The 23192-nt window shown below is 51.8% G+C and overlaps 1 protein-coding gene across 2 annotated transcripts; it reads left to right on the top strand.

The window, feature by feature from the left end:
• Nucleotides 1-6075: 6075 nt before the first annotated feature.
• On the top strand, nucleotides 6076-21357 carry ABCB9 (ATP binding cassette subfamily B member 9). 2 transcript variants are annotated; one of them, XM_030502445.1, is made up of 12 exons: nucleotides 6076-6160; nucleotides 7645-8331; nucleotides 8687-8801; nucleotides 9282-9412; nucleotides 10627-10832; nucleotides 11624-11821; nucleotides 13391-13519; nucleotides 14908-15096; nucleotides 15663-15836; nucleotides 17031-17190; nucleotides 17969-18105; nucleotides 19250-21357. In XM_030502445.1, the coding sequence occupies exons 2-12, from the start codon at nucleotides 7719-7721 to the stop codon at nucleotides 19586-19588; spliced, it is 2391 nt and encodes a 796-aa protein (XP_030358305.1). In that variant the 5' UTR covers nucleotides 6076-6160; nucleotides 7645-7718; the 3' UTR covers nucleotides 19589-21357. The 2 variants fall into 2 exon arrangements, with proteins under 2 accessions (XP_030358305.1, XP_030358306.1); XM_030502446.1 differs by lacking the exon at nucleotides 15663-15836.
• The last annotated feature ends 1835 nt before the right edge of the window (nucleotides 21358-23192 follow it).

Below are 23192 nucleotides of genomic sequence, written 5' to 3'. Positions count from 1 at the left end.
GGTCTTCCTGGAGAGCCACTTCACCGACATCGGGAACCATCTGGGACAGAAGAAGACGGTGCATCGGATTCAGAGCCGGTACTACTGGCTGGGGATTGTGAAGGATGTTGTGGACTGGGTAAGTTGAGAGCATTGACCGTGTCAGTGACACCAGGACATCCAGGCAGTCCCTAGTGAGCAGCTAGAAGAGCCCTGCTGCAGGGACAGTGTTGTTTCTAGTGCCTGCTGCTTTGAAGCCAGGCACTGGGTAACTCTGCAGGTGAAACTGTTGGAACATCCCGAGGCAGCTGGATAGATTGGATGTCTTTCCCCCGAGCATCAGGAAACCCATGCAGGTAGGCCTCGTTGTGCCAGTTTTGGCCAGTGTGGGAATGTGGGATGGTTTCAGCATTGCTGAGTCTAGCTTTGAGCAGTCTGGATTCCTACCAGAGCTGCCCAGTTCCCTAAACTATTGTAACACGAGGAGCTCAGCATTCCTGCTAGCTCTTCTTGGCTGCTTGCCTCACTTGTTTCATTGCTGAAAGTTCCCTGCAGCAGGGCTCTGCAATAGTGTGGTTTGAAGAAGTGTGGTTGTGTTGCATGGTCCGAGCAGCCCATGCTGCATCCTGGGGCTGGGGATTTTTCTAGCTGGCAGTAGAAGTTATAAATACAATAAATATTTGCTAAAACCAGGGTAAGAAATATCTTGGCTATAGGCCACATGAACAACGTTGGTTATTGGGTCAGAGAAAGCTGTCAGGTAAGTCTGCGAAAGCTCTGTTGGCCTGTTATGTTTTGTCCTCTTTTCCTTGCACCCCGCTGTTTTTGTTGGGTAGAAGAAAGCTGCTCAGACGTGCTGCCCATGTCATCCCTTCATAACCTGTCCGGTCTGAACCTGACAGAATTCATCAGCATATTTTAAAGTCCTTTGACACGTCTGTTTCCTTTTCCAGATCAAAATGTGTGAAACATGCCAGAACGCAGAGCACAACAAGAACGTATCGCGGAAAGCGAGGCCTGTCAAAGTGGAATCTCCCTGGGAAGTGCTGGGATTAGACATTCACGGTGAGTGTGTGTGGCTGACAGGGTGTTTGTGGCTGACAGACAGGCTTTTCAAGGCTTCCACGTCAGCTCTCCGGCAGCGTGGCAGACTTACTGCCTGCCACACGCAGGCACGTGAGCGAAAGCTGCTGCATCTGTGTGAGGAGGTGCCGAGGAGGCCACAGCAGCCTTCCAAGGTGCAACCTGATCTGTGTGGCTGGCTCTGCTCCCTCTCCACACACAATGGGAGCTGTGGGCGTGCGTTCCTTCCCAGAACTGAGACTGTGATGGGCGTATCTTTGCTGACAAAGGTCACAGAAATGCATTGGCCAAATGACATTGCAGAGCAGAGTTGCGGTTGTTCTCGCAGTGATTGTTTTGCTGGGCTGGGTTTTTGACTTTTCCTGATTTGGGTGATATTACGGCATCATATTGATTTTTCTTGATGCTTGTTTATGCAGGACCTTTTCCTGAGACAAGCCAAAGCAATACACACATCCTCCTTGTGACTGACTATTTCACAAAGTGGGTTGAGGCTGCTCCTCTGCAGAAGAAAGATCCTTTATCAGTGGCTAAAGCCCTAGCTACAGTTTTTTACAGGTGGGCTCCTCTGTTGTTGGTTACATTGCACCTCTGCAGTGAGATGGGGAGTGCTGGGATGTGTGTTGCAAAAATACCCAACATCCACAAGCTGGTTCCCACAAGAGCAGGAACTCTCCCTTGTACGGGAGAGCCTATGCAGTGTCTCTCGGTTGCTCTTTACAAAGTACTTAGGAAGAGCCTGTTATCCTCTTCTTATCAGGGGAAGGAAGAAAGAGGCAGAAGAGGTTCACTGAGTAGCCCCAAAGCCAAGAGAGCTGGTGCTCCCAATCCTTTGCAGAAGTTTTAAAACCATTCCCTGATCCCTCCTAGAAAGTGTTTATTTTGCACTCATATGGTGCATGTCACCAGGTGACATTGTCCTTGTGGAAAATGCATGTGGCCAGTAGAGATTTACATTCAGAGCAGGAAACTTTGCTTTATCATCCAAAAGCAAGCAGGCTTGGCTGTTTTGGAACATATGGTGCCAGCAGACCTCTTTTTGTTCTTGGGGAGGTGAGGTCATGCCAGCCTCCTTAGCACCCACTCTGCTGGGAGGGTCTCTGTCCCTTTCATATCCCATTATCACCTGTGCAGATTGAACTCCTCTGGCTCTGCCCTGCAGCTGATGGAGTAAAAACTGTGTCCTCTTCTTGTTCAGGTTTGGAGCATCCAAGAACATTTATGCGAGTCAGAGCTGGGACTTCTGTGAGGAGGTAGGTCAGGTGCTGGGTGGTTCAAAGAAAAGCAATTATGGGGGTTTTTTGAGCAAAGCTGCAGTGTGCCACGTGTAGGGGGGTTGAGGAGCTGATGCTGCCTTTTCCCTGCCCCATCCCTGTTACCAGCAGTAGATGATTTGCCAGGGCTTTCAATCTGTCGGGGATTTAAGGCTGTGGTTCTGTGGTGCAAGTCCTCCAGCCACACTTCAGCCTCTCTGCTCAGAAGGGAATGTCCTGTGAGATCATGTCCATGATATTCCTGCCCTACCCCAGGATTAACCAAGCTTCCCAGTGCTGTGGAAAGATTCAAGCACAGGAACAGTCATTACAAAACATTTTCTCAGGGTCTAACTTTTCTGGGGAGCTTTTCCTGCTGAGCAGCATCTCCTGGCATGGGGATAGGGCTGTCTTGTGGGGGCTGCGAGCCGTTGGGGTGCAATCCTGCCTTGTTCTCCCATGGGCATGACAGGTCAGCCGGCATTTATGTGAGCGCTGGAACATCTCTCAGATCCTCACCCCTGCAGACCCCACAGACTGCACAGGCCTGGACGACCGCAGCGCAGAGGTGCTCAGATCCTCCATCTGCAGCGTGGTGAATGAGAAGCCCAGTGAATGGGACACCCACCTCGACCCCGTGCTCTTTGATTTCCGCACCTCGGTGAATTCCATCACAAAGTACCCCCCCTTCTTCCTCATGTTCAACAGATACGTGTGCCTGTCGTCCGAGGTAACGTCTCGACAAAGGAGAGTCTCGTAGGAGGTTTTCCTTTGGTACAGCTACAGAGTAACACCCAAATATCTGTGCCTTGTAGGTAGATTTTGTCAAGGACACTAAAGAGCAAGGGGCTGGCTCTGGAAAGGCAGACAGCCTCCCGCCATTCACAGCTACAGTCCAGGAGCAGCAGAACATGGTGAAAGAAATTGTAAGTCTTGGGGTGCCTTGAAATCGTTTTGAAGCTGAGCCCTCCCCAGAGTCCCTTGCACCAGGCTGTGCAAGAAGGGATTTGTCCATACAGGGATGGTGCTACAGCATGTGCCTGCTCATGTGCTCAGAGAGAGCCCCTGCCCTACCCAGAAATGCCGCCTCTCCTTTGCCTGCAGGCTTTCTCCTGTCACCAGGCATAGCAGGGAGCTGTCGGGCTTGAGCAAGGTTGAGGGGCCGTGCATCCAGCTTGAAGGAGCAAGGCAGAAGCCAGTTCAGCACTGCCTGAAACTCCACAGGCCTGGCCTGAGAGGAGGTGGCACCTCAATGGAACTACGGACAGCAGGAGTAGAGCTGGACTCTCTGAGCCAGCACCATTTGGTGCCACAGGGAAGCTGGTGGTGGTGCTGCTCAGAGCTGGTTGATGAAATACAAGGGACTGGCTTGATGGCTTTCCCCATCAAGGCTAATGAGAGCTGTGTCCCAGCCTGCCCAGCACCCTGCCTTGTAATCTGCATCTCAGATCAGCCAAGGGAGTCTGTCCTTAGGCAGGGACAAAAAGCCTTTAGGGACACGGTACATAACTAAGAAGGTTAAAAGTAACCATGCCCCAAAATGGGAGAACAGAAACTGGGGAGGTTGGGGCTACCATGAAGACTAGTGGCCCAGTGTGCAGAGAGCTGGGTTTGGGCAGAAGGGCCAGCATTCAGATCCTGGCTGTCTCTAATGTGCTGGGTGACCTTGGGCAGCTCGTTTTGTCCCTCTGTTCCTTGGTTTCCTGACTCGATAAATGACCTCAGTGTCCCCTGTAATGTGCTTGGCAGTCTGTGTGCCAAAAAATCACAGGCTCAAGCGCTTTGTTTGCTCAGTCATTCCTTGCACTTGGACAGGGTTATGTGGTCCTCTCTGATCCCCTAGACTGATTCTTCTTGCTGAGGAATAGCAGGAGTAACATGGGATGGGAGAGAGGAGGCCTGGGAGCTGAACATGGGAGCTTAACATGCGGGATCTATTCCCAGCTCAGGCTCAGGTGTCCTTCTGTGAAATGGAGATGCACATCGGGCAGTGAGAGCTTGTTCTGGGCAACACTGAAGCATCCTTGTCCTGTCTAAGGGCACTTGTGGTGTCTATACTTACCTGCAGACAGGCCAGGATCAGGGCTATAATTAACAGAAGATTGTAAAAACTTCCCCTGGCACCGTGTTACTCCAGCCTAGGTCCCCTTCTGCCCTCTACTGATGGAGAACTATCAGCTCCTCTGAGCGCAGCTGTGAAATCACAATGTTTTTAATGTAACCTCTCCTAGTTTAGGGTTGGTGAGAATAAGGCTGCAGAGGCCTTGCTTAGTCCCTCCCTTGCCCCAGGTGCTGGCACTGGCACAGCCAGGGCTTACTGAGCTGAGCTCCACATGCTGCAGCACTGTTCTCATTCACTGAGCTCGTGTGAGGCAGAGTCAAATTGGTTTTTAAGCAACATTTCAAGGCCCAACCCAAATATTCTGCTTTCCAGGTGATCGCCAACATGACCACAGCCTACAAGCGGGAGCGGAAGAGCGTGAAGAGGAAAAGCCGGGGCCTGCCCTCTCTTGCCTTCAAAGTGGAAGACAACGTGTTCGGGAGCGATGCTGCCAGCTCCCTGAAGAAGCTGAAGAAGGGCCAGTTTGTGTCCTTCCAGATCGAGACGGTCCTGCCGCCCGAGCAGAGCATGGCTGCTGTGAAGAAAACCAGTTAGCCTCTGGGGCTGCCGGGGGGTCCTGCGGGGCTGGGGACAGCAGCATGGACTGTCCCCGCGGTCTGTGACCTGGCTGCATGGGGGTCCAGGGTGCAGATGTGCCTGCTCCATCCTGGGGAGAAAGGAAGGGGAAGGTTCAGACAGGGGTGTCTGTTCAGTCCCTTCCCGGTCCAGGTTTGCCCTCGGACCATCCCTCTGTCCAGGGAAGTGGCACTGTTCTCGTTCACATGTTGGCAGCAAGAGGCCAAAAAGCTCCACCTTGGTGATGCTGGGAGCAATCACATCAATGCCTGGGGAGGGATCTGGGTGCAGGTGGGAGACACTAGACCCAGCTTAGCCACGTTATAATATGTTTTCTACAGCTTTAAACTCTCCTCCCCACTGTCGGCCTGAACTGGGAAGAGTCACACCAGGGCTGATGGTGGACATGGGAATGGCTTGAAGTGAGCTTTTTGTTTTTCAGCACTAATGAGCAGAAATGAAGCTGACAATAGCACGTGATATTTTTAGTTATTGAGGCAGGGAAAAATGAAGTTTTGCTTTGTAACATGGCTGTTCTGCTCCCCCCAGAAATGGAGAGAACTCTCGCAATCTCATAGCCTCTTCCTACACTGATGAGGGTTACAAGGTGCTCCATAAACACAGGGAAACTTTGGGATAATGACACTGATCAGCCCTTCCATCACCTCTATAGCCCAGCTGGATGCACTGACGCCTGAGCACTGGTGTGGGAACTTGAAGGGGGGAAATAATGATTAAAGTGGAATTCTTGGAAATTACCTGTCTCTGTGTCAGAGATTCATTTAAACCCCCTGTTCAGGGGTTAATTCAAACCTCTATTTATGGGTTAACATAAGAAACTATGTTGACTCTTTGTCCTGGTCGTCTTTAAGGCCACCTCGTGTGTTGTATCCCCGGGGCTGCCCTTGCTGCGTCTGGGCAGGATCTGGTTTATCCGGGGGTCCGGGTTGATACCGGGGCTCCGGGTCCCCCTATGGAGGATACCCCACGGGTCCCGGTGGCGCCGCGGGCGGGGCCGGGAGCGCGCCGCAGCGAGGGGGCGTGGTCATTGGGGGCGTGGTTTCCTCTGGCCACGCCCCCTCCCGACCTTGTTCCCGGGACGCGCCGCCGGGTCGGGCCGCGCAGGATCGGGCTGGTCCTGGCCGATTCCCGTCCATCCACGCCACAGGTAAGAGCCGTCCGGGCGGGCCGGGGCTGCGCTGCCCTTGCGCTGCAGAGGGGAACGGGGCGGGAGTTTGTGTGTCCCTCGCTACGGCGGGCACGGCCCTTCCCAGGCGTCTCCCATGGGAGAAGCAGCTTGTCCAGGGGGAAGCTGGGATGAGGCAGGGGGCCTTCGGTCTCTCCATCTTCGTGGCCGGGGACACCTTTGCGGGTGGCAGGGAGCTGCGGTGGCCGCCCCCTCCTCGTCCTCCTCCTCTTTCTCCTCCTCCTCCTCACCGGGCCGGATCCGCGCAGCTTTGCAGCGGATGGCAGCAGCGAGCACCCTGGGAAGCGTGTCCAGCTCCTCCCTGACACCGCTGCTCCGCTTTGCCCCCATCCTTCCTTCCCCACCCACCCCATAAACCTTCCTTATTGCCTAAATTGCAGCCTCTGCCACCTTTTCCTCCACTTTTTATCCTTTCATCCAACCCCCGAGATGCTCCCGGTCATGGGTGCTGCTTGGCCGGTGCTGGGAGGTGCCGTTCTCCCCGTGGTTTGCGCTTGGGTGGCTGCGGAGGTGGCTGCGGTCACAAGCCAGTGTATGGCCAGCGCATGGCATCCTTGTGCCATCCCTTCCGCACCATGCACCGTCACGAGCTGCTTGGCCAGCACGAATCCAAGGATCTGGTACCTCCCTCATGCCCACACGTGGCACCTCTGGGCATAGTGCAGGAGCAGGTGGGATTCAAACAAAGTCGAGCTTTTCACCTTTCTCTGTGTTAGTTCAGATCCTGCCCCACCATCGCTGCCACCAGCCAGACCCATGAGCGGCAACAAAGGTGGCATCCTACCCCAGAGCCTCCCTCTCCCATGGGATGCGGTTGTGGATTTCCAACTCCTTTTTAATCTCTTGGGATTTTTGTTGTGTGGTTGAACTGCATGTTGACAGCACAGGGGGTTTAGTGGGTTATCCCAAGTGAATATTGCAGAGGGCAAGGTGTGACAGGCTGCTGTACCTATGATTTATTCTTCTTCTGGTGCTGAGGGGTCTGTTATGAAGCTGAGCTGCTCTCCCTTCTGCTTTCATGTGGTTTGGATGAGTGCTCAGCTTCAGCTTTGTGCCGGGAAAGGTGGAGAGGGACTCTCAGATCACAAATATCCGAGTTTAACATGTTCACAGCTCCATAGCACAGGACAGATGTCCCAGCATCACCTAGCTGCTGGGGACCTCCTGGCTGGCCCCGCCGCAGCAAGCAGGGATGCAGATTCCTACTGAGCTCTGCAGATTTCTGCTTTGGGATTCAGGCATCTGGGAGGGAAACATATCTTCATTTGTGCTTCTCATTTTATGAAGTATTTTGGAGTGTATGCAGCAGAGGAGGAGAGGAAGGAGTGGATAGTGGTGTTTGGGGTCAGGATGGGCTGCTATGGTTGTCCTCCCATCTTGCTTCCCTTTCCCCACCGTTTCCCCAGGGCGAATAACAACCTCATCCCCCTCTTCTCGCCTTGCAGCAGAAGCTGAGATGACCATGTCCTCCCTGTGCTAGAGCTGCCCCTCACTGCCTTGGTGACCCCCAGCATCAAGGATGCGCGCCTGGAAGGCAGTGGCCAGCACGCTGGCGCTCAGCGGGGCTGATGTGGCGGTCACCACATTGCTCTACACCCATGGCCGCAGTGGCCAGGATGTCCTGCAGGACCTGCGGCACTTCAACATCTTCAACTCGCTGCTGGACATCTGGGGGGGCTGCCTCTACCGCAGCTGCGTGCTGCTGGGGGCTGCCATCGGGGTGGCCACCAACACAGCCTATGGCCCCCGGCGCCTCAGGGCATCCCGGACCTTCATCACCATCATCTGCCTCCTCATGGGCATCTACATGATGGTGAAGCTGCTGCTCTACTCGGAGGTGCGGAGGACCATCAGGGACCCCTGGTTCTGGGGGCTCTTTGCCTGGACCTACGTGGCGCTGGCGGCCACCTTCGGGTTGTGGCAGCTACTGGCTTGTGTCACCTCCTCCCGAGAGGCGCTGGGGCCTGGCTCCGAGTCCCGTGCTGAGGCAGAGGAGAGCTGTGATGGGGGCACGCCACGGGGCAAGCGGGAGGAAGCAGCGGGTCCCACCATCCATAAACTGCTGTCCTACACCAAGCCAGATGCCTTCTTCCTGGGTATTGCCTCCTTCTTCCTCCTCGTGGCCGCGCTGGGTGAGTGAAGGGGCTGGGGGGAGCTGTGGTGTGCTCCCGTCCTCACCAGGAAGGAGGGAGCCATGGTGGGGGGCTTAACAGCACCCCAGGATTGATTTTTGAGGGTGCTGGGTTGCATGTCCTGCAGAGGCTGGATAAAAAATGCAATGGGGTGGAAAAAAAAGGCAATAGGGGATAAAATACACTGGGAAATGAAACATCCCCACGTACCACTGAGGGCTGCATCTCCTGAGACATCTTGAGTGATGGCTGAGTATCTCTGTGGTGGGGATGGGGTTGTCGCAGTTGGAATACCGGTCCTGTGCTGATCCCATGCCATGGAGCTCAAACCCCATGTTCTATGCTTGTCTGGCAGGAGAGACCTTCCTGCCCTACTACACCGGGCTGGCCATTGACGGTATCGTGGTGCAGAAGAGCATGGACCGCTTCTCCACGGCAGTGCTGGTCATGTCGCTGCTTGCCATAGGAAGGTAATTGTAGGAGCTGGTTTTGGCTCTGAATAGGAGGAGTTTGGGGTTTTCCCATAGGAGCTCAAAGTGGCGGTGGGCATGGGCTGTTCCATCTGCAGCCACTCCACCAAGTCCCTGCCAGGGATGCACTTTGATTTCTCTGTGCTGTTACGGTGCAGAGAGTCTGGTGGCACTCATGACGCTTTTTGTAGCCCTCCACATCTGTCTGCTGGTGGTGGGGCAACAGGAGCAGACACAGGGAATGGATTTCCAAAGGAATGCTGTCCCAGCAGCAGTGTCCTCTCTGGAAGTTTATCACTACCAGGGTTAGCACCAGCCATCCCCATACTGGTAGCACCCAGAAGAGGTGTGGGGTGGATTAGCCATCACTTCCCAGGCTGGAAAGTGGTACCAAGCCCTTGGCGTGGGCTTCGGGGTGTTTGTGTTGCTGGGGCTGGGTTTCATGTTCATTGGTCTATAACGTTTCTTATCTGCAATTAGCTCATTTGCCGCAGGTATCCGGGGCGGCGTTTTTACACTCATATTTGCAAGACTGAACATTCGCCTCCGCAACTGCCTCTTCAGGTCACTGGTGGCTCAGGAGATGAGTTTCTTTGATGAGAATCGCACAGGTTGGTTCCTCTTCCACCTGGATTTGCTCTATCCCATCCCAGTATTGTTTTCCCCTTGGCTTGCCCCACCAGCACGCAGCCAGAGACAGCACCCAAGTGCTCATGTTTAGAAATAGCAGTAGAAAGCTTTTCCCTTTGGTTTCCTCCTACTATGGGGTTGGGACGGGATTGCCCAGCACCCTGGGGATGTCCCATTGCCACCCATTAGCCTGACATTCAGTAGTCCCAGAGCTGACATACTCATCTGCACTCATCCCCAAAACACCCGCTTTCCTCCTCCCATACCTTCTGTCAGTGCTTGCTGGTCGGCCACTCTCCAGTTCTGCTCCAGGCATCAGAACCTCAGATGTGTGAAGCTTGCTGGATGTGCTTGTCGCTTTCCCTGCTTGCAGTTCCTCCTGTCCCAGTCCGTGCTGCTCTGGCATGGTCCCAGCACACTGTAACTTTTTGCACATTTAATTTTGTCTTGGTGGTATTTTTAGTTTTGAGGCTGTTGCCGTATTTAGCGATAGCTGCACAGTGCCCTGATAGCTGAGGACACCAGAGATAATGTTGGAAGTGGGATACGGGTAACCCTGGACTTAAACAAAAACATGGGAATTCAGCTGGACTCAAACATGGGCCGAGTATTTAGGAATTAAGGGTTATGTTTGCTGATTGTAACATTCAGCTCCACCAATAGGCACCACAGGAGCTTCACTCCTTAGTAGCTGGGCCCATGGCCTTTGCAGCTCTAGGCTGCAGAGCACATTGATAAACCCTAACAGCTCTGGCTGGTCCTGCTGGTGTGGCGGGGAAAAGTGCCAGCAGTCTCTGCTGAGCTGCTGGAGGGCTTCTGACATCAATTGGATATAACTTGGGGTTGGGTTGACAGCTCTGGAGGTGCATTCAGTGGTCCAGCAAACACTCCACCCATGCATCTGCATGCCCACAGAGTGCACACCAGTATAGGATGCTGCTACAGTCCCCTTTGCTGTCCTGCGGCCATCCTTGATGTCCCTCCTGCATGCAGCAATCCAAGCTCCTCTGTTTTGCTTCACATCCACAGTGGTGGAGAGTCTCCCCCCTTCCATGCGCCACCCTTTATATCCCCAGCGAGGGGCTGGGTTGAATGGGGAGCTCCATCTGGCCCCTGACATGGGACATGTCTAGGAAGTGACCTGCTGTGGTGACATGTCCTTGCTCTCCCCTTCCCCAACCCCTTGTTGCTGCAGGGGATGTCATCTCCCGCCTGACGTCGGACACGACCATCGTGAGTGACCTCGTCTCCCAGAACATCAACATCTTCCTGCGCAACATGGTGAAGGCCACAGGGGTGATCTTCTTCATGTTCAGCCTCTCCTGGAAGCTCTCGCTCGTCACCTTCATGGGCTTCCCCATCATCATGCTGGTGTCCGATGTCTATGGGAAGTACTACAAGGTAGGCAGGAGTAGCTGGCATGGCTGTGGTGTGCCGCAGTGCTGGGCTGTTCCCCTCGTGAAGCCATTGTGGAGATAGTGGGTGGCTTTGGAAGTGGTGGGACTGATGTTCGAGTGCTTTGCTGCTGGCAGTGGGGGCAGGAAGGCGGCATTAAACCTGTATGGGCAGACAGGCGTAGCTCTTCCTTGCTTCATGCTCAGCAGTGGAAGCATCTCAGGTCTGACAGGAGGGGCAGCTTGGCCATGGGATGTCCTGTATGTGCCTGCCTGTCCTTGTGCAGTCTCTCCTCTCATTTTGCCATGACTTGGTGGGGGTTAAACCCGGTGCCGAGCTCCCTTCCTCTGCCTGGGGCTAGTGTGGGCCAAGGGCTGTTCCCTGTGGCTAATGCCAGCTCCTCCTGTGGGTCAGGTGCTTGTGAGAGGAGCTGCCCTTATTCTCCAGACCTGTCCCTTATTGGAAAACCCTGGAAGGGCTCCTGGGCCAGGCTGAGCCTATCCCATCAGCAGGAAGCCTGCCGCAGGCTTCCCAAGTGGTCCTAGACATGGCACTTCAGTTCCTGCAAGCCAAGTCCCTGCTTGGGGACACCACAATGAATCCATTCTCTGGGCACAGCATCCTAACATCCCTAAGTGTGGGATATACCCCAGTGCTCAGTCCTGTTACCCATGGCCTGGAAGATGTCACCGTGCCTTCTTTTCCCAAGCCCAGCAGAGCCCGGGGCGTGTGGGGAGATGTTCCATGGGCAGCCCAGCGCCTGCTGAGCCCGCTCTGCCTCCCCCCGCTCCCTGCAGAAGCTCTCCAAGGATGTGCAGAACGCCCTGGCCAAGGCCAACAACACTGCCGAGGAGACCATCTCTGCCATGAAGACCATCCGCAGCTTTGCCAACGAGGAAGCGGAGGCGAACGTGTACTGGCAGAAGCTGCAGCAGGTTTACAAGCTCAACAAGCGGGAGGCCATGGCTTACACCTACTACGTCTGGTCCAGCGGGGTAAGTGGCTCCCTATGTGGGGCTGGGAATGGGCAAGGAGTTGCTTCAGATTCCAAAATGCACATGGTGCGATGGCACTTTTCCACTTCCAAAGAGCGTTGCGGGGCGAGCTCAGCTTTAATATCCACTGCCAGTGATGCTCTGTCTCTTCATTATTACTTTTGTTCCCCATTCCTCAGAAAGCATATTCCGTTCCCCCTAAGGGCAGCGTCACATCGTGCCACTGAACAGCCTGTTTTCTCTTGCACATAATAATGGAATTGATAACTGCTCAAGGTCGTGGAAAACCCCGTGCTCTGTGTTGCTGCATTGCGTGCCTGTGCCAGCTCATCTCCGGGGCTCCGGCTGGGAAACAGCCATGGCGTTGGTTGAGCTTCTGCTCAGAAGCAGATTTTCTGTGTGGGGGTGGTGGCAGGGGGAGGCCGATGGGGCTTCGGGCTGGGTTTTTGGTTGTTTCTTCTGTTTGTTTCCCCAAATTCTTTGTTATCTTTTAAGACCAGATGGTTTGGGGCTTCTCCTGCATTGACTGATAACAAAGGCTGTGCAAAACCCTCATGTGAGGCTGCCCCTATCTCTATGCTTTCCAAGTACCCTCTGGCAAAGGGTTTGTGAGTTATGGTGCCCTTATGCAGCTGTGGGAGACTTGATGGCTTCCCAAGTCTGGAAGCAAAATTGGAGCATTTTAGCGTTGTTCCTGGGCTCGCGGGTGAAGCTGGAATGTGAACTGGGTCAGCACAGATCCTGCCAAGTCAAAGGAGGCAAAACCCCTCAAAAGCTGCTCCCGCAGGGCTCGCACATAAAGATATCAAAGGATTTAGCACAGCCCAGGTAGAGTCTTTCTTGGAGGGAACACAGGATCTTAAGGTCAGATCATGGCAGAGCAATAGAGGAGGAATTATTTCCCTCAGTGTTTTTGTCTGTGTGAACTTACAGCCTGTCCCACAAACACCACACAGAGCACCAGAGCATCGCTGCTTTTCTGAGCACTCAGGCAGCATGGAACAGAACCCGATGAATAAAGGCAGGGGCTGGTATTCGTCATGTCAGAACTCATCTGTCTCCTTTCTAGAGTAGGTGGTACCCCCCACACTGATTTCAGGCAAGAGTTGAGGTTATGCTTCACAGACTTGCACAAAGGAGGAGGATTTTTTGTGTTCTAAATTAAAATGTCACATTCATATACAGAAAGTTTATTTTAGTGGTGAGGTGACTGCATCTGTTGGATCATTTAAGTACAGATTATTACGCTTGAGGATGTTAATCCACAAGAGAAGTTCATTAGATGCTCTGTTATTTCAGATAAACTCTCCCTCCTTGGCTGTTGCCCCTCTGGACTTGTGTTTTGTTGAAAGATGCCCACCCAGCTCCCTAAATCAGCCCGCGTTGAGTTGGTTTTCCATATCCATGCTCACTGCCAGAGCTGTCAGCTGTGTGCTGTCAGGGATGCTCGGTTTGGGGCTCAAAGAATAAATGTCAGCACACAAATTGTGGGCTGTTGTGTGAGTAATTGTAAATGCACCAAAATATCACTTGTCCTTGCTGATTTTTGGGGTGTTTTCTTGCTTTCAGCTGACTCTCCTGGTGGTCCAGGTCAGCATCCTTTACTACGGTGGGCACCTCGTGATCTCAGGGCAGATGACAAGTGGAAACCTGATATCCTTCATCATTTATGAGTTCGTCTTAGGAGACTGCATGGAGGTGAGGCTGGTTTATCCCTCTGGGCTACCCTGTATCAAGATGATGTTCATCTTCTAGAAGGTCCCAGGGCAGTCGCAGGGCTAGATCCAGTGTTGACTTTCCTGCAAAGCATTTCCTTCATGCCCACCAGTGGGTTGATTCTTCCCTCTGCTCTCTGCTCCCCTTCTTGCAACCTGAACATGCCTGAAGCTGCTTGTCCCCTGAAAAGGCAATTGGGACCAAAGGGATCAGGCTGGCCCCGCTGAAGGGCAGAGTCCTGGCTGCCTCCCAAGCATTTTTCCTAGCATGAAGGATGCAGGGATTACAAAGCTGCCTGTTAAATTTCAGGCTTCATTAAAAACTTAATTATATTACTTTTTCTTTTCTTTTCTTTCTTTCTTTCTTTCTTTCTTTTTTATTCCCTGGAATAGGCTGCAAGCTGCTGCGCTGGCAGCGCATTAGCAAGATGGGATTGTGGGCGGGATGGTGGAGCCCACCCAGGGCTGCCTGCCCCTTGTGAAGGCGTAAGCTTGGCTAATCAAGGCAGAAACCATCAAGTCGAGGTTTCCTCGCAGCCAAGAGTGGTTTTGGTGGTGCTTCAGCCTTTGTGCAGTGGCAGAGCAGAGCTGGAGGCAGCTTGCCCAGCTCTCACCATCTGTTCAGATAGCTGCAGGCTCTGGTGGTGTTTCCAGGCTGTGGTTTTGGGGTGTGTTTGGCTCGGTTTGGGGTTTTTTACCCCTCTCCTGATGGGAGGGGCAGTTGCAGTATAAGCTGTTCTGCAGCTCTAGGTTTAATATTGAAAAGAGCAGACGTGACAGGGGTTTATGCCAGGGAAGCCAGTGTCAGCATGCAGCAGTTGTAGTTGGGAAAGTGCAATGGTAAATCCACTAGGAATATATCCCAGCAGGGAACAGTCTTATCAGCTGCCAAACAGTTGTCTAAAGGGTCCAGCCTGGAGCTGCTCTGCATTTGAGACACGTATGCTGGGGAATGAGCCAGCCACCCTCAGAGGCTGGTGTGATGTGCTGCAGTACGTGGATTCTGTTCAACCACTGTGTTGGGGAGCTGCTGGTCTTGAGCAAAGAGAGGAGAGGGAAGGATTTTGTTGGAAGTTTGGGTCATGTATCTCCTGGTGCACATCTCTTCCCAATCCATGTGTTTCCTCCTCCTGTTCCCCTCTGAGCCTACCCATGCACAACTCCCTCTTAGATGCCCTTTCCCTGGATGCATCCATATATCCCCTTCCATACCCTGCAGAGGGGGAAGAGCTTGCTTTCTTGTGTCTGATGACTGTAGTTCATGTCAGATGATAGAAGGCTTGGGAATGCTTCAACCATTCTCCTAATGAGTGCCACTGACTGACTTTTCCATCTCATGGGAGGGTCTCACCATTGCCTCTTCCCTTCCAGTCCGTTGGCTCCGTCTACAGCGGCCTGATGCAGGGAGTGGGAGCTGCGGAGAAGGTGTTTGAGTTCATTGACCGCAAGCCAACAATGGTGAATGACGGGTCCCTGGCCCCAGACCACGTGGATGGGAAGGTGGAGTTCAGAAACGTGACGTTCTCCTATCGCACTCGCTCTGCAACACAGGTCCTGCAGGTGAGACCCACCAGCACAGAGCACTCCCCACCACGAGGCATCATTCGCCACTTCTCCGTCATGGCAATAACCCATCCCCATCCCATGGGAAATATCAGCTGTCCTTTTGGGGGTGCATAAAGGCAGGCTCAGTGGCATGCTGGAAAACAGATTATAAGGAACAGTAGGTGTTTAGGGCCGACCTTCCTTACACGGAATGAGATTTATTAATAAAACCTTTGTTCCCTGCTCAGGCATTAACACGTCAGCATGGTACAGGGCTTCATGCCAAGCTGCCTTGAACTGTTTCCATGGGAGAGGGGCTGAGGTCATGAGGCAGGGGGAGGAAGCAAGGAGGTTAAGTTTGCTCTGCTGGTTTTAGAGGTCCTGCTACATCAGCAGGCAGATTTGAAGCAATTTTGGAGGCTGCTTGCTTCCTCGGAGCCAGGAGAGATGGCTGATGTGGTACACCACCATGCTGGAGGGTCACCGTGGCCAGATTGTGTCTACCTTTCTTGCCTAGTGCCCAAGCTGCTTTCCCTTGGGAAAAGCCAGGACCTGAGCATGCTCTCCCATCCGTGTTGCAGAATGTGTCCTTCACCCTGCACCCCGGCAAAGTGACCGCGCTGGTGGGTCCTTCGGGGAGTGGGAAGAGCTCCTGTGTCAACATCCTGGAGAACTTCTACCCTCTGCAAGATGGGCAGGTGCTGCTGGACGGGCATCCCATTAACATGTACGATCACAAGTACCTGCACTCAGTGGTACGAGCGACTGATACGTGTATTCTAGCTATCGCCTGATCGGAGGGGATGGATGGATGGATGGATGGTAGTGTTGCATGTTGCTTTGGAATTGATCTGGCAACTTCTGAAATGTCCAGAAAGCTGGAGGTGGTCCAGGAAACTAATTCAGATAATTAGTGGCGGTGGAAGGGAAGGGATGGAGAGTGGTTTCATGAGGAGGGGGAAGCCATCCAAAACCAGAACAAAAACCATATTTTGTTTTGTATCTTTTGGCCAACACAGTAGAAATATGTTTATGGCTGTTGGATTAATTGTAATCTAAATTGGGTATGCAAGAAGAGTTTTGCATTCCTCCAGCACTTTCTGCCTTAAGATCTTAAAGTAAATCTCGGATAATGGGGAGTTAAACTCCTCAGGATCCTGGCAGCAATTGGAGCACCAGAGGGGCTGGATGGTTTGCCTAAGAGAGGGGTCCGGGCCCCTTGGCTCTCGGCTGTGTGTCAGCACAGATGAGCCTTCATCTCCTCTGCAAGTAACTGCTTTCTTTGTTTGCCCCCAGAGCGAATGGCCTCACCAGTCAGCAGGAAAACCTGAAAACAATTGCTCAGAGACAGGCTAGAAAGCCAAAGTCACTGTGACTAATTTACATTCCCTGCCCGTACTGAGTGAAAATTAAAAGACAAGCTACTCTTTCAGTTCAGAAAGCCTGGTGTGGTGGTAGGAGCATGGGGAGAAGTCAATTAAAATATGACCATGTCCCACTGGCTCTCTTCATGCCCAGTTTGGAGCAATAATTTGGAGGGTTCAGTTTATTTCAATCTTGAAGGTTTGACAAAGCCTTGAATGCAAGAGCGAGCAGCAAGGGCTGTAAGGTAGGACAGGGAGGCTGTTGCTAAGCAATTAAGGGATTGCAGCAGCTATGTCCCTAACTTGCTAATTTTGGATTAAAAGATGCAGGAAAGCCCAAGCGTGATTACTGGCCTTGAACAGAAAATCAGCAAGAGCCAGGGAGAGGGTTTCTCCAGCCTGCCTTGTCCTTGCAACTGGTTTCCCGTTCTGGGAAGAGCGAACAGTGATGGGCATTTCTGTATCTTGGTTTAAAGGTGGGGCTCTGCTTGAGTCTTACCCAGCAGGAACAAATGCTGATGATCTGTGATACTGGCCAGTGCATCTTCTGCTCCCAACCCCCTGCTCTTCCCTTCCTTTCTGCAGATCTCCCTGGTGAGCCAAGAGCCGGTGCTGTTCGCCCGCTCCATTGCGGATAATATTTCTTATGGCTTAACTTCAGCCTCCTTCGAGTCAGTGGTCCAGGCTGCCCAGAAGGCCAATGCACACTCCTTCATCACCGAGTTACAAGATGGATACCACACAGGTACCAAAATCCCTCTGTTTGCACTTGGAAAGCATTGCCTAAGGAAAACAGAGACTCTCCCTTTGGGTGGAATATCAGGCAGGTAGTGATGGACACAGATCCTTAGGCACGGCATCTTGGTGGTGGTGTAGGGCAGCTACTTGGAGAGGTGCAGCACCCTGGCTGCCTTTTGGGGTGACTGAGTTGTTGCAGGATTTCTGAGCCCATCCCAGGAGAGATCTTCTGCTGCCATTCTGTGGCAGTGGGGTGAGCATCCCCCATCCAGACCAGTCCAGCTCCCCGTGCCTGGCAGTGTTCTGGAGATGTAGCACTGGCAGTCTCACTGTTCTTCAGTGCAGTGATCAGGAGACAAGCCCAGAACTCACCTGCAGAGGAAGAAAATTAACCTGTGGTAAATACATAGTAATAAAAGCTGGTGTATTTGTGACAGTGGGACTTTGTGAGGAGGCAGGTCAGGCTGACAATGGTTCATGTTTGCGGATGAGCAGAGGTGCTTCGAGTTTGTCTGATCTTCAAGGCTCAAGGACTTCTCTGTGTTGTTTCCATGAGCATCAGTCCCTCAAACCCTGGGACAACAGTTGAGAACTTGCTGCTGGAGGGAAGGATGGCAGCCTCAGGGATGTTTATCTCATTTAAATTGCTCTGCCAAGTGAGCAGAAGCATTTACCTGGTCTTTGCTTCAAAGCATGACACCATCCTGATGCTGTGTCTGGAAGCTGAACTTGATGGCAACTCTTGATTTTAACTTGACCCTTTCCTTTCTCCCTTGACTCAACAGAGGCAGGTGAAAAAGGAGCCCAGCTGTCGGGTGGCCAGAAGCAGAGAGTGGCAATTGCCAGGGCCTTGATCCGAACTCCCCCCATCCTGATCCTGGATGAAGCCACAAGTGCACTGGATGCAGAGAGCGAACACGCGGTGAGTAGGTGACTCGTGTTTGGGCCAAAGAGGCAATCTGGGTTTGAGGAAAGGCTGTAGCTTCAGTTTCCAGCCTGTGACAAGCGTAGTCTTGAATGGTGCAATCAGAGGCTTGGGTAAGATGCTAATTCCTGAGCAAGAATTTGCTTCCAGTGCTGCTGTAGCCACTAAGAAGGGAATAACCCTGTGCTCACAGCAGCCAACACCTGATAAACCTGATGAGATGGGGATCTCTGCTGACTTTTGTAGATGTGGGAAGTGTTAACTGGCACACAGCAACTCTGTGCAGCCTTTTAGGATGGAATCCTGAGAAAGACCCTAAAAGGGCAGTAGGGAGAGTAGGACTGCCTGAGCTAAAAATCCAGCTGAGAAGAAGCTGTGCTTGTAGGAAAGGCCCTGAGCTTTCTGTGAACTGAGCTGGTTTATGTGGCTGGGATGTGACAGCTCTACCAGTAGCAGTTTGGCCTCACTTGTTTAATGATGCGAAGGAGAACTAGTTCAAAGTTGAGGTGTGAGGACGTGTCTCCCAGTTCCACCGGATGAATGCTGCTGGCCCATGGAGCAGAGCAGTGTAAGCATCTGATTTTGGAGCAGCCTGTTGGCTTGCAGATCCTCAGCCACATGCATCGTATCTGATGCCAGCCAGGAGTTAGTTTTGGCTAGCCAGGGGTGTCAATGTGACGTATGCCTGGTGGCCATCTGCCTGCCTTTAGACCTTAGTGCTATTGTCTGTCTCTTGGCTGGAAAACAGTGCTCTCTTGCTTTGCCTTGATGCACTGAGGAAATAGCCCTGCTTTTCTGAGCAGCTGCATTTACCAGGTATTGGCTTCCTGCAGTCCCTGCCAACACCTTGTGGCCTCCAGATCTGGGGTCCAACCCTAACAAGAACTCGGTTTGCAGGATCAGACCTGTGTACATACCTGCGGGCTGCCTGGACTGAGACAGTCTTTTGGTTGCAGAGCGAGAGCTGGGATGGACATGCTGGTGCTAGTAGTGCTGCAGGGAGTCTTGTGTCCTCTGCGTAGCCAGAGGAGAGCAAATCTCCTGTCCAGAGGTTTCTTAAAACAGACTACAAAGCTGCTGTTCTTCCTTCCAAAGCAGAGCCAGTGACGCTCGGGCACTAATGTCTTTTCCTCCTGCACAGATTCAGCAGGCGATCTATGGCGACTTGCAGAACCACACAGTGCTTGTCATAGCTCACAGGCTGAGCACTGTGGAGAAGGCACACAACATCATTGTGCTGGACAAGGGCCGCGTGGTGCAGCAGGGCTCGCACAAGGAGCTCATGGAAGAAGGAGGCCTTTATTCCAGGCTGGTGCAGAGACAGATCCTGGGACTGGAGGGTGCCGGTGCAGACAGTCTCCAACCTGCAGCCCGGGGGGATACAGCAAAGTCGTCCGGTGGGCTGGAGGAGGAGTTCAGGATAGACCATTCCCTGCCGGCCGTGGCACAGGACGATTACAACAACACTGCTCACAAGTGAGAGCGGCAATGGCCAGCGCTCCAGACGCTTGCTGGGATGCTGGGACAGGAGGTGGCTTGTCCCCAGGTTGCAGAACGCCGCCCGTTTGCTCACACACCCGTGCACACACCAACACACACTATAGAGCTTCCTGCATTACAGCCCAGCAGGCAGATGCCGGCTGGTTTAAACAGGGAAACAAATTAATTTGGAGAGAGTTGGGTCTTTAGCAATTCCCAGCATTTCTACTGGGTTTCTTTTCTTACTACCAGTAATTCCACTCGACTGGGACTTTCCTCCCATTGATATGCATGTGTAACTGCTATTAACTGTACTGGATGTCAAATGCATGCGTGGAGGGGAAGATCGAAAACCCCTTCAGGAATTTCAGGGGGTGGCTTTTGTGGCTGGATAGAAAAACTGACTGTAAAACAAGGTTCTGTTCCCACTATCAGTCTATGGGGCCAATCCAATGTCTGCTGAAGTCTGTAGGGAGCTCCCTTTGGCTTCAGGGAAAACTGGATCGCTCCCATGGGGCTGAGCACAGGGAGAGTTTTGCACTGAGTGCCTGCAGGCTCAGGCTCACAACCATTGCTGCTGAGCTTGTACCATGTAGTAACCATCCTTGCTGGAAGGAGCCAGGGGACCAGGAGGCAGATATTACTTTCAGATTTGCTCTTGGTGCTTGGTGGGTGTTTGTTTTTTAAGGATGAAAAGTTTTACCATAATTGGGTTAGGTTTGGGGTTTTCTTTTGTTTGGGTTGGTTTTGGGTTTGTTTTTTTTTAATCTGTTTGTGTGCACTGTGCAATTGTCTGGCTCCAGCATCCACTGAAAATTGGTCTCTTATTTCAGAATATTTTTAACTCACAAATCCCAGTGCTGGTTTGAGGAAAAACACTACTAAAGACAGGCAGAAAGTACTAAAAGACAGCACTTTATGAATCCCACCAAAGCTTTGTTCAGCTTCAGGCCATGCTAGTGACTTCTGCATGGGAAATCCATATGGTCACTTCCCTTGAAGTCCCACTTCAGCTGCCTGAACTTTAAAATGTGTTTCTTTTGATTATTATTTATTAACTTACTTTTAGTATGAGGGAGAGAAAGAAATATGTTGCTCCTAGCCCTTTTGGGTAATGGCTCTGGCTTAGTAGTGTTATCCTGCCATAGACTGGTGAAGAAACCTATGCAGCCAGGCAGGTGCTGTTGAAAAATAGCATTTATATGGGGAAGAGAGACTTCAGACTGTGCATAGTTAAGAAATTATCTCAAGCACTTTAGCTCTCATGTTTTCTGATATTTGAATGCTGCTGCTCTTTCCTTTTCAGCAGGTTTGCATTTCCGTTCTTGGCGATGTTTTGTTTTCATTTAGTGATGTTTTACAAACTCTTTAGTGTCCTTGAGGAGGGATGCTCAGAAAATAAACTACTACCTCTGCCACTCAACGTGGAGCCAATGTAGTGGGGGTGTTTTTTGCATTCAGGGTTTTCAAGGTAATGTTCATATCAGATGATGGCTGCATACTGTCCATGTTCTAGCTGCCTTGCAGGGAATGGCAAGAAGAACCTACAGCGAATTAGGTATGTAAAAGACTTCAGGATCTGATAATGGCCATGAGCCATAGCAGTAGGAATAACCCGTTTAAGAACTTGTTTTCATCCCGGATCCCATGTGGCAGTCAGTCTCTGCACTAGGGGAGGGAGCCTAAGCTGTTCTCAAAGCAGAGCGCTTTGTGACTGTAATCTTTTCAGCTGCTTGATTTTGTGATATGATAAAAATCTGTGCCTTGGAAGAATGAGAGCTCTTCTTGTCTTATCTCCCTCCACTTAGGAAAGCTCTGTCACTCTCCGAGCTCCTCAGTTCACCCCTTCTGTAAATGGCAATGTATTCCTGCTTGATGAAAGTTTGCACTGTGTGGGTATGATGAGGTTGGGGGTTCCACCCAGCACTGGCAGCAAGTGATTCATTCTGCATTATTATCAGTACCTGGGAGCAGAATGTGCCCAGTGGTTCATAGAAGTGGAATTAATTTCTACTTAATTGAAAAACTGGACGGGGGGAAATTGGAAACTGGGACCTAGTGAAGCCAACTCACCCTGGGAAGTGCTGGCACGATGATGTTTGTTAGTACAAGATGCCAGAAAAGACACTTTGATCATATCCTGTGTGTCTCTCCCAGGCAATGCTGCAAAAAGGGGAATTGGAGGATACAATTGGCTTAGTCTTATTGCAAAGACTACAGTGAATTTCAGGAAGGGAGCCCTGCTTCCCAAGCCTGTTGTGATGATAATCCCAGCATTGTATTCCCAGGCCAGGTCCAAACAGCTTTAACTGAAATGGCACATTGGAAACAGCAGATCGTCTCTGCTGGTGGCACCAGTCCAAGCTGATAACAGGGCCTGACTTTGTTCATTGCCACAGGTGCTGAATTCTCTCTTTTGCATCCAGGTAACTCAAGGCTACTTTTCCACTGAGCCTTACATCTTGTGGCTACAAGTCCTTTTGTTGTGCTGTTGCCATGTGACAAATGCATCTGCCTGAATGCTAAAGCCATGAGGGTTTTCTTACAGCCTGGAAGCCTGGTGGGAGCTCCACACACCACGGGGGATCCAGCAGCACTAACCTAATGCAGACATTTCTGCTGGCCCAGTGCTAACCCTATGACTGTACAGAAAATCCCGCTTTTCAGAATCATTCCAACTCCTTTTTGAAGTGAAAATGAGGGTCAGAGATGCCCATTAACCAACCTAAGCCTGGTGGTGAAGATGAGCTTAACTCGGTGCAGCAGTGGGAATTGCTCCAGTGCCAGAACATGAGCTGCTTCCTAGCCCTGCCTAGTCCCTTGGGTCTTGCTGCCTGTGGGCAGTCTCTGTGTTTCAGGCAATTCTCCTGGAAATAAGGCCACGGTTCCCTCCGAAACCCTCAACTGCAGTATTTTGTGGCTGTGGGTTTGCCCAGAGTTGACATTTACATGGGAACACAATCAAAATCTGTTCAGGAGCTTCTCAAGTGCAGGGATGCAGATAAAAGTGCTGCTTCTCCTCAGAGGGAAGAGTCTTCTTCACAGGGAACTCAGAGGGGTTTATCTGAAACCTGTACTTGGGGGGCACAAGACTGTCATGGTAGAATTGGAAGCAATTAGGCACTTGAAAGCACAATCGATTCAAAGGTTGACTCCATATACTCCATATATATGTATACTCCATAGGAGGTTGTTTTCCTCACTATTAATAAGCTCTAACCATTCCCTCTACTAGCTATAACCACAGCTGTATTTGTTTTAAACATTGGAGAACCCTATCCAAGATGAAGTTCATGAGTAGCTCCTATAGTCCTAGTGATTCCCAAGGACATGTATTTACCTTACACCTTTGCACAGACAAGGTGTGTGACTGACTGACCGACCCAGTAAATGAGAACACTGTAGTGGCAAAAACACAGCTGTGTTTGTCCAACAACTTGTCTCCTGCTGCACCAACCTCTGCCTCAATAAGCAACTGTGTTTGTACTGGTGGCTGTGCTTTCTAGGCCTTCAGTAGGTCTGGAAATACCACAACCAAATAGACAGAGTGCTTCTAGCACAGATTCAGAGATGTCTTAAGTCTGGGGAGGAAAAAGAGCGTTTGC

This window comes from Strigops habroptila, chromosome 11 (assembly GCF_004027225.2).
Source record: "Strigops habroptila isolate Jane chromosome 11, bStrHab1.2.pri, whole genome shotgun sequence".
NCBI classification, from domain to species: domain Eukaryota; kingdom Metazoa; phylum Chordata; class Aves; order Psittaciformes; family Psittacidae; genus Strigops; species Strigops habroptila.
This window is presented reverse-complemented; position numbering and strand designations above follow the sequence as displayed.

Excerpts from the sequence above, each read along its gene's own strand:
- ABCB9 (XM_030502445.1), top strand. The coding sequence starts at position 7,719 with ATGCGCGCCTGGAAGGCAGTGGCCAGCACGCTGGCGCTCAGCGGGGCT. Across the intron at positions 8,802-9,281 it reads TCGCTGCTTGCCATAGGAAG|CTCATTTGCCGCAGGTATCC; the intron begins GTAATTGTAGGA and ends ATCTGCAATTAG. Across the intron at positions 10,833-11,623 it reads TCTATGGGAAGTACTACAAG|AAGCTCTCCAAGGATGTGCA; the intron begins GTAGGCAGGAGT and ends CGCTCCCTGCAG.